The 10,709-nt window shown below is 40.3% G+C and overlaps 1 protein-coding gene across 1 annotated transcript; it reads right to left on the bottom strand.

Moving 5' to 3' along the window:
• Positions 1-3,302: 3,302 nt before the first annotated feature.
• LOC117974943 (endogenous retrovirus group K member 8 Rec protein-like) lies at positions 3,303-7,647 on the bottom strand. Its single transcript, XM_034932956.1, has 4 exons — positions 7,604-7,647; positions 6,891-6,998; positions 4,990-5,257; positions 3,303-3,359 (listed from the first exon to the last, which is right to left on the bottom strand). Exons 1-4 carry the CDS (start codon positions 7,645-7,647, stop codon positions 3,303-3,305), a joined length of 477 nt encoding a protein of 158 aa, XP_034788847.1.
• Between the last annotated feature and the right edge of the window lie 3,062 nt (positions 7,648-10,709).

Here is a 10,709-nt window from a genome sequence, read left to right as displayed (position 1 = left end):
ATTACTTGGTTAAATTAGAATGTATGTTCAAAGAGCTTCTGTTCATTTGAATTTTTTTCTGTTTGCTTTTACATTTCTGATTTTATCAGTTAATCATATGTTGAGATTTTTTTCCCATTACAAAATTTTCATTCTGCTGTTGTATGTCATAGAGTGTTGACTGATAAAAGGATATCCTATTATGTGGTGCTGTTACAAAATGCCTCTATATAGAACAAGTGAAGATTAGCGGGAAGGAAGAGAAGGTTATAGTGATAGGCAGAATTCTAAGATGACCCTAGTGACCCCTGCCCTTTATTTCCCTTCTCTGGATGGTGGGTGGAGATTGTGACTATGACAGGAGCTCACTTCCAAGGGCAATTCAACAAATATTTATTTAGTGCCCAGAATAGGTACCATGTCACAACTTGTATTAAGAGAACAGTTAGGCAGGGTGCAGTGACTCACACCTGTAATTCCAGTTCTTTGGGAGGCCAAGGTGGGCGGATCACTTGAGGTCAGGAGCACCAGACCAGCCTGGCCAACATGGTGATACCCTGTCTCTCCTAAAAATACAAAAATTAGCCGTGTGTGGTGGCGCATGTCTGTAAACCCAGCTACTTGGGAGACTGAGGCAGGAGAATCACTTGAACCCAGGAGGCGGAAGTTGCAGTGAGCCGAGATCACATCACTGCATTCCAGCCTGGGTGGCAGAGTGAGACTCTGTCTCAAAAAAACAAAATCAACAACAACAAACAAAAAACCAGTTAAATGAAATGAGGGAATTTCTTTGGTGAAAGAGAAGGCTAGATAAGATGACAGTTGTCTCAAAGTCATCATACGGAAAACAGAATAGAAGCACAGAACAAGGACTATTGTACATAAGAGAAGCAGGTGTTAATGTAAGGTAAGAAAGAACTTTCTAATAATCAGAGCTTTTTGAAAATGAATATACTGTCTATGAAACAGCAGCAGCCTCATCATGGTGTGTGGTTGAGACTTGATAAACGAAGTGAGCTGTACTGTAAAGAGGATTCCTAAGCTTGTTAAAAAATTGGACTAGATGACTTTTAAATTTCCCTTTCAACTCAAAGATGTGGGTCTAAAATTCTTCCTAGGTTGTAAGTGAGAGCCCAAAATCTAGGTATTTAATAACGATCATTTTTACTTGTTTTATGTTTATGTATTTTGTATAGAAAGGTATATAGATTAAAAACACCATCACTCATAGTTCTATCACACGAGTTTAATAATTAGTAACAATCTGATATATTTCTTCTGTAATTTTTATCTTATTTTGTTTTCTCATAAAAGTTATATGCATTAAATGGACATTTTCATTGTCTACACTATAATTTTTCTTAATATTAAATTATCTAAAAAGATACAAAGGTTTTGACTTCTGACTAGTGAATTAATGACATTGTTTATTTCCCAACATATTTGTTATACTTTTCCCAGCCAATGAAAATGATTTCATTTGAGTGGTCTTTAAAATATGTCAATTAGCATTAAAATGTATTGCAGACCAATATTAGTAGGTAAATTATAAATACCATCACATTAGACATGGTCCCAGCCCATCCCTAAAAGGCTCATGGCAATTTTTTAAATCCAAATTGTAAGACTCATGGGAAGGGATTATACATTAACTAATCTGATAACCTATACATATCTTCAAGTTGCTGTGGAATGACTTTGTTTTCAAGAAGAGAGAAGGAGTCAATATATCTACTTTCATTAAGAAGCTGAAATTAAATTTGGATTTCCTTCTTTCCAAAGGTTGGTCTCTTATCTTTGCCACAAAACTATATATTGTTTTCTGGTGGGAAACATGGGGATAGGCATTAACATATTTTATCTACTTATAATTACATGATGTAGTATTCTGATTGCCCAACTATGTTAGCAAGTAAAAGAAAAGTAGGGAAGTTTAGAAATTAATTCATTCACTCAAATTTTATTCTGTAGATATTTATTAGCTATAAGTCTCAAATCTCTAGGTGCTTATTATTCAATCAAGATAAGACAGGATAATAACTAATAAAATGATATGGGAAATGCAATGATAGAGATGTATGCAAAGCACTGTATGGTCACCAAGATGGTTGGGCTTAATGATGCCTGAGAAGTTTGGGGAAGGTTTTACATAGGAAATAACCAAGAGAAAGGGGAGGTCACTTCTGCAGTGTAAACAGCATTTTCAACAAATGACATTTTCATGAAGAAACGGCATGAGTTTACAAAGTCACTACAAATGATTCAGCAAGATTGAAGCACTGTTCGCATATTGAAGGGGGCTAGCCCCTCCACACCTGTGGGTATTTCTCATCAGATGGGATGAGAGACTGACAAAAGAAATAAGACACAGAGACAAAGTATAGAGAAAGAAAAGTGGGCCCAGGGGACTGGCGCTCAGCATACGGAGGACCCGCACTGGCACCGGTCTCTGAGTTCCCTCAGTATTTACTGATTACTATTCTCACTATCTCGGCAAGAGGAATGCAGCAGGAGAACAGGGTAACAGTGGGGAGAAGGTCAGCAAGAAAACATGTGAGCAAAGGAATCTGTGTCACAAATAAGTTTAAGGGAAGGTACTATGCCTGGATGTGCACATAGGCCAGATTTATGCTTCTCTCCACTCAAACATCTCAGTGGAGTAAAGAGTAATAGAGCAGCATTGCTGCCGGCATGTCTCGCCTCCTTCCACAGGGCGGTTTTTCTCCTGTCTCAGAATTGAACAAATGTACAATCAGGTTTTATACCGAGACATTCTGTTCCCGGGGCAGGCAGGAGACAGAGGCCTTCCTCTTATCTCAACTGCAAGAGACCTTCCTCTTTTACTAATCCTCCTCAGCACAGACCCTTCATAGGTGTCAGGCTGGGGGATGATCAGGTCTTTCCCATCCCACAAGACCATATCTCAGGCTATCTCAGGGAGAAGAAACCTTGGACAATACCTGGCTTTCCAGGGCAGAGGTCCCTGTGGCTTTCCGCAGTGCATTGTGCCCCTGGTTTATCGAGAATCGAGAATGGCGATGACTTTTACCAAGCATACTGCCTGTAACATATGGTTAACAAGGCACATCCTGCACAGCCCTAGGTCCCTTAAACCTTGATTCCATAAACACATGTTTCTGTGAGCTCAAGGTTGGGGCAAAGTTACAGATTAACAGCATCTCAGGGCAAAACAATTGTTCAGGGTACAGATCAAAATGGAGTTTCTTATGTCTTCCTTTTCTACATAGACACAGTAACAGTCTGATCTCTCTTTCTTTTCCCTACATATCCCCCTTTTCTTTTTGACAGAACTGCCATAGTCATCATGGCCCATTCTCTCTGGTCTCTGTCTCTTCAGAGCTGTTGGATACACCTGTAGACTAACAACAGATAGAACAGGCATACAAGGATTAATACAAAATTTACAATAGTGGAACTTTTGATAGTTTTAACCCAAGTGATGGGGTTAAGATTTGTAAGGCCATCAGTAGCTTTTACGATTGCCTCAGTTCCTGGCACCAAATTTAAATGGGCTTTCGATGCCTCAAAAATTTGTTCTTTTAATTTTGAAATATCTAAAGTAAGATTATCTTCTCTTCCTTGTAGATGGCATCTAACCATGTCCCAGTGATGCTCAGACTCATTATAGGCTTGGGGTGTAATACAAAAATCTGATGTATTCCAGTGACACTGTAACTGAAAAAGATATTCCAAGCTCATGAGCCTATCTCCTATCCAAATGACAGTTTGTATAAGATCATTAATTTGGTTTGCCAATTTTTGATCTATTTGGGTCTCAGAGTTCCACAATTCTGAGTAGCTGTGACTGCAATAAGACCCATATTCACTGCAATCAAAGTAAAAATGAATCTTTTGGATCTAGTTAGAATTCCTTTTAATACTTCTGTTAACATATGGACAGATGGCGAAGCCTCCCACGGTCAGTCCATGGACACAGGGATCCACACACCCTCTCTTGCCCTCACTAGCAGAATATGGTGCTGCCAATTAAAAGTCAAATTAATGCAAGTAAACAATCTACAATTTTCACAGGTTATAGTTTGGTAATCTGGTTTAATCTATGTTTCCTACAACTAGCATATAAGGGGGTTCTACACAACTTTGCAAAGGAATTGTCAGATTGGAATCTAGGTTGATAGTATAATATGGCTTATGATTCTTTGTTCCTATAGTTGATTTCCAGACCAAATTCTAATGTGGTGCGAGGCCACAGTAAGCTTCCATAATTCCGGATGTTCAGGACCAGTAACAGGACTAACTAACTTTGGTCAAGGTGGTGAAATTCCCTTTTCACCCCATTTCCATGGATAGGGTGATTCTAACCTTCTATAAACCTGGTCCAGCCTTTTAGTTAAATCACTATCAAAGGCAGGATTAATGGGCCAGATGGATGGGGCCTGTGAATATGAGTGAGTCTGGCCTGTACAATCATAATATAATTGGCCTCGAGGGGCCCAGTCTATAATAGTTCCAAATTCATTGTTTTGTAGTACGACCGCAGTATCAGCCACACATTCTTCCCGAACTAAGACTTCTGGGTCTTTTGATTCTTTGGGAATTTCCTTGGGGCATGGCTTCCCTTTGGCCCAAAGCTCATTTTAACGATCTTTGATAAGAAGAGTCTTGTAAATTATTTATCTGTGGCCCGAGTGACATTCCACTTGCCATGTGATAAGTAAATCTACTGGTGCACTGACAGTAGGTACTTCTACCAACCAATTTTGGGTTGTAGGCATTAAACATCCTGGTGCCTTCCCTAGGCAAATAGGAGGATAATGATACCCAATGGAAATATTTATCATCATTCCTTCTTCTTCAGGTTGGGCAGGGCAGCAATCATCTGTGGGGCCTGGTACCCATGCAGTATTATTAACATATACTTCAATGATTATCCATCCATATGACTGCCCAAATTAAGAGCAGGAAAGGCACATAGGCCCAGTAAGTACAATTAGCTGCAGCTGCTCCTGCAGACATGGGGAGACTTACCACGGTAGATACAATCATCAAAACTGCAAGCAGCATATTCTCTGGAGTTTGTGTTACCCTTGTTTTCTTCAGGCTTTTTTCAGCTAACTGTGTCAGCTTCTTTAGTTGGGCCCAGGTCGGCAGCTCCGCTTCCTTTGTGGATGGCAACTTCATCTGTTCTTCTGATATCACCATTTTGTTCACCTGGCGAGTCGATGATGCTCGATTGCAGGTTTTCTGTCTCTGCGGAGGCACTTTTCTTTGCATCTCTGATGGGTTCAATGTAGAACTTTAAATGTCTAGTGGGTATCCAAACAGGAAGCTGATTTTCTCCTGGTGAAACACAAGCAAAGCCTCTCCCCCATGTTATCATCTTTCCTATTTCCCAAGTCTTATTTTTGTTGTCTTTCCACCAAATCAGTTTTCCTTCATGTGGGCTGTTCTTTTTACCAGTAAAATGTTGTTCTGCGGAGGTAGTGGTCTGATTTCTATAAATGTTTAAAAAATTTAAAGTATAGAGTGCTAGATTAAGTTGCATCTGGGAAGGGTTATAGTCCTCACTGTCTTTTTCCTTTTTTGGTTAACCAGTTGAGCTTTGAGTGTTCTACTAGTTCTTTCAATTATGGCCTGTCCTTGAGAATTATAGGGGATTCCTGTTGTATGTGTAATTTTCCACCGATTTAAGAATTTTTGAAATGTTCTACTACAGTATCCTGGCCCATTATCCGTTTTAATTTTTTCTGGAATTCCCAAGATAGCAAAACAAGATAATAAATGTCTTTTAACATGGGAAGTACTTTCTCCTGTCCGGCAGGTGGCCCATAAAAAATGTGAATAAGTATCAACTGTCACATGGACAAATGACAATTTTCCAAATGAAGGTACATGTGTGATTCCATTTGCTATAATGCATTAGGACACAGACCTCTGGGATTAACTCCTGCCTCCTGAGTGGGCAGGTGTAGAACTTGACACTGGGTGCAATGTTGTACAATATCTTTTGCCTGTTTCCATGTGATATCAAATTTATTTTTAATCATGTTGCATTTACATGAGTCAAGGCATGAAGTTCCTGTGCCTCCAGGAATGCAGATGATACTAGCAAGTCAGCTTGTTCATTTGTTTTAGTTAAAGGCCCTGGTAAATTAGTATGTGGTCGAATATGAGTAATATAAAATGGGAAATTTCTTTTTCTTACAGTTTGTTGTAACAAATTAAACAGCTGGTTTAACGGATCATCTACCCCATATTTGATTAGGGCTGTCTCAACATCCTTTGTAGCCTGTACTATATATGCAGAATCTGATACAATGTTAATAGGCTGATTAAAATTTTGTAACACTGAATTGACAACAACAACTCTGCTCTTTGAGCCGAGTGACATTGAGTTTCAAGGACTCGTTCTTTTGGCCTGGTGTAAGTTGCTTTTTCATTGCTGGAACCATCAGTAAATACCGTCAGAGCATTTTCTAAAGGTTTATGTCTGGCATTTTTAGGTAAAATCCAAGTAGTCAATTTTTAAAACTGGAAGATTTTTGTTTTTGGGTAATGACTGTCAATAATTCTCACAAAATCAGCAAGATCAATCTTCCATGCACCAGAATTGATAAAGGCTTGTCTAACCTGTTCCTTGTTTAAAGGAACAATGATTTTATCTGGGTCACTTCCACACAATTTTATTATTCGTAATCTTGTCTGACCAGTTAATGTAGCCATTTGATCTGAGTACAATGTAAAAGTCTTAATCATACTATGAAGAAGGAATGACCACTCCACAAAATCCATTGGAACAATAATGCCTGTTGGCAAATGTGCAGTAGCAAAAATCAAAAGTTGGAGTGGGGCTAAGTGATCTATTCTATTTACTTGTGCTGACAGTGGACATACTCGGGAATCTCTCATCCACTGTCCTCAATGCTCACGTTCTTAGCGTACCTTCACCTTGGAGAAAGGCACCCATGTTGGGCGGCGGGTGAAGGAGGCCAGCCTGTCCACACCTGTGGGTATTTCTCGTCACGCGGGACAAGAGACTGAGAAAATAAATAAGATACAGAGACAAAGTATAGAGAAAGAAAAGTGGGCCCAGGGGACTGGCACTCAGCATACGGAGGACCTGCACTGGCACCGGTCTCTGAGTTCCCTCAGTATTTACTGATTACTATTTTCACTATCTCAGCAAGAGGAATGTGGCAGGAGAACAGGGTGACAGTGGGGAGAAGGTCAACAAGAAAACATGTGAGCAAAGGAATCTGTGTCACAAATAAGCTCAAGGGAAGGTACTATGCCTGGATGTGCACTTAGGCCAGATTTATGCTTCTCCACACCCAAACATCTCAGTGGAGTAAAGAGTAATAGAGCAGCATTGCTGCCAGCATGTCTCACCTCCCTCCACAGGGATTCTCCTATCTCAGAATTGAACAAATGTACAATCGGGTTTTATACCAAGACATTCCATTCCCGGGGCAGGCAGGAGACAGAGGCCTTCCTCTTATCTCAACTGCAAGAGACTTCCTCTTTTACTAATCCTCCTCAGCACAGACCCTTCATAGGTGTCAAGCTGGGGGTGGTCAGGTCTTTCCCATCCCACGAGGCCATATCTCAGGCTATCTCAGCAGGGAGAAACCTTGGACAGTACCCGGCTTTCCGGGGCAGAAGTCCCTGTGGCTTTCCGCAGTGCATTGTGCCCCTCGTTTATCGAGAATGGAGAATGGCGATGACTTTTACCAAGCATACTGCCTGTAAACATATGGTTAACAAGGCACATCCTGCACAGCCCTAGATCTCTTAAGCCTTGATTCCATAAACACATGTTTCTGTGAGCTCAAGGTTGGGGCAAAGTTACAGATTAACAGCATCTCAGGGCAAAACAATTGTTCAGGGTACAGATCAAAATGGAGTATCTTATGTCTTCCTTTTCTACACAGACACGGTAATAGTCTGATCTCTGTTTCTTTTCCCTACAGCATGTATCTTAAACTCAGCAGTTACAATGTAGTGTCTTTAACTTTATCTGCACCACCCTCTTCTCCCTTTAGATTGAGGCCTTGAGGTCTAGAACCGTGTCATATTCTTCTCTGTGGCCTCAGCAACAAGCACAGTACCTGGTCCACTGTTAGGAGTCAATAAGTGTTTGTTGAACAAATAAATAAGGAGTAAATGAATGAATGTACAATCTATGGCTTAGAGATACTAAGTTTCGGTATTTTTATAATAATTTTGAATATATAGTTTTAAAGAAATTTCTGTTATTTCAGTCAGCTTTTATCAGATCATTAAATAAGAGAGAAAAAAATCAATATGTTGGATTTACTTTGCTTTCATAGGCTTTTCTACAGTGTAATTACTGGTCAGTGTGTCTACTTAATCTGGTCTTATTTTCTTCTCAAACTATTGTAAGACGGCTTCTACCCTCCTACTCCACTGAAACTGCTCTCTCTCTCTTTCTCTCTCTCTCCTTCTTTTTAGAGACAGGGTCTCATTCTGTCGCCCAGGCTGGAGTGCAGTGGTACAATCATGGCTCAATGTAGCCTGAAACTCCTAGGCTCAAGCTATCCCACCACTTCAACCTCCCAAGCAGCTAGGACTACAGATGTGCACCACCATGCCCAGCTAAATTTAAAAATGTTTTTGAGAGATGGGGTCTCTCTATGTTGCTCAAGCTGGTCTTGAACTCCTGGCCTCAAGTGATCCTCTCACATGGGCCTCCAAAAGTATTGAAATTACAGGCATAAGCCACCACACCCAGCACACTGAAACTTCTCTAGCAAGGATCACAAATGGACACAACCTTCGTACATCTAATGGATGTCCTTATCTCACTGAACTTCTTATGTTTCTCCATATTCCTCTGCATTTATCACTTCTGCCTTCACTCATGTTGTCTCTGCTACCTGGAATGTCACACGATCCACACACATGCACACACACATGCACATGTGCGAGCATACACACACACACACACACACACACACACCTCCCTTCCTGGCCTCTTACCTAGCTGATTCCTAGTCATTCATCCTTAGGTTTTTGTACTGTGTCACTTCCGCAGCAGGTCAGATATTCCTTCCTTATGCTGCCTGCTCATAGCACACAGGGTATGATGGTACTATTACATTTATCACATAGCCTACAAATTATATGTTTGCATTTCTCTCTCTGACTATACCGAGAAATTTGGTGGGAGGAAGGAATATTTATTTCTGTATACTTTTGTGTCCCTATACCTATCATAGTCCCTGATTGGTAATCAACATACTGGTGTTCTCATTGTTAATAAGAATAGTGAAAATTTAGGGCAACAGACTGAAGGTCCTTGTGACAAGTAATTTTTGTTTAAATGGGATGGATGACAGTGACAGAGCTCTAAGTTTCTACTAACCAGCTGAGACACGATGGCCGAAAAGCGATTGCTGTGATTGGAGCTGGAATTAGCGGACTGGGGGCCATCAAGTGCTGCTTGGATGAAGATCTGGAGCCCACCTGCTTTGAAAGAAATGATGATATTGGAGGTCTCTGGAAATTTCAAGTAAGTTTAGATTTCATTTGGTTTTAGGCATGTAACTTTAAAAAAAAAAGCTAGAACAATTCGATGCTGGTTTCCTCAGAGGAAACATACAGCGCATCACATATTAGGAATTATGTAATGACTCTAACATTCTTGCTTATATTATGGATTAACTGAGGAATTATATGAATATATGTCAATTTCAGATTAAGCCATGAAATTTATCAGATTCTCTTCAGGGTAGCTGAGATTCCATGTGGTCATCAAAAATATTAGAAAGATATAGTGGTTGAGGATTCTTTCAACTGATCAGATGATATTGTGCTCAAAGTTAGAGATGTCACACTATTTTTTCCCCTGACTTAGCATGGGTATAGGGTAGGGTAGGATGATCTATTGCAGGGCTTCTCCCATGTAATCTCATCTTCTCTTCTGTGGTCACACCTGCTGACTGACTGGCCACTGCATGGTATCTTATCTTGTCAATCAGAGGGCAATGATTTTTATTTCTCTCAGTTCTTGGCAGCAGGAGATTTATTGCCATGAGGAATTCAAACTTGGTGCCAAACGTTGAATAGGCTTAAGTTCCTGGGTGGTCTCATCTTCTTTTGGTGCTTCATTCTGCCATCTTTGGAAGTGCCCTTGAAGTCCAGCACTTCTGGTCAGTATTTTCCAGTTCTGATAATCCCAGAGAGCCACTCTGCTCACCAGTCATGGCTGGCTTTCTCACGGGGTGTGCATGAATGAGCAGATTTCGTTCTCTTGCTCCTGGCTCTTGTGCCCACCCAGGCCATGTTTCAAGAGCCAGAACACTCTCCATCCAGAATGTGGAGAGTGGGCTTGAGGCAAAGTTATCAACATTGCTGCCCCACAGGGACTTTCCTCAGGTGCCACTAGAGCAAATCAGTGCCCAAGCAGCATTCAGATAGACCCTCCAACCTGATGTTAGGGTCATTCAAATATTCCTCCATAACCTTTGGATTTTCTTGTGTGTGGCTTTAATCGACCTTCAGTTCTAAAAGTCCTATAATACCCATTTTTGTTTCTTATTTAAGAGTGCACTCATTCAACAAATATTTTTTGGGCCCTACTATGTGTCAGAAACTTTTCTAGGTGCCAGGAAATATATTAGTAAATATGAATACAAAAATCCTTGCCCTTAAAAGGTTTACATTCTAATGGGAAAGGATAATTAAATTAAAAACTAGCATGGTTAGTGCTGGTAAGTATAATAGAG

Source organism: Pan paniscus, chromosome 1 (genome assembly GCF_029289425.2).
Source record: "Pan paniscus chromosome 1, NHGRI_mPanPan1-v2.0_pri, whole genome shotgun sequence".
Taxonomy (NCBI): domain Eukaryota; kingdom Metazoa; phylum Chordata; class Mammalia; order Primates; family Hominidae; genus Pan; species Pan paniscus.
The sequence above is the reverse complement of the archived record's forward strand: the minus strand, read 5'-3'. Positions and strand labels throughout refer to the sequence as shown.

What these genes read in the sequence shown, in the direction of transcription:
- LOC117974943 (XM_034932956.1), bottom strand. Translation starts at nt 7,647, where the DNA reads ATGCACTGCGGAAAGCCACAGGGACTTCTGCCCCGGAAAGCCGG. An exon ending in CTTCTGCCCCGGAAAGCCGG is followed by an intron (nt 6,999 to 7,603) that starts GTACTGTCCAAG and finishes TTATTTTCTCAG; the next exon opens with TCTCTTGTCCCGCGTGACGA. An exon ending in GGTGAAGGTACGCTAAGAAC is followed by an intron (nt 5,258 to 6,890) that starts GTGAGCATTGAG and finishes AGACATTTAAAG; the next exon opens with TTCTACATTGAACCCATCAG.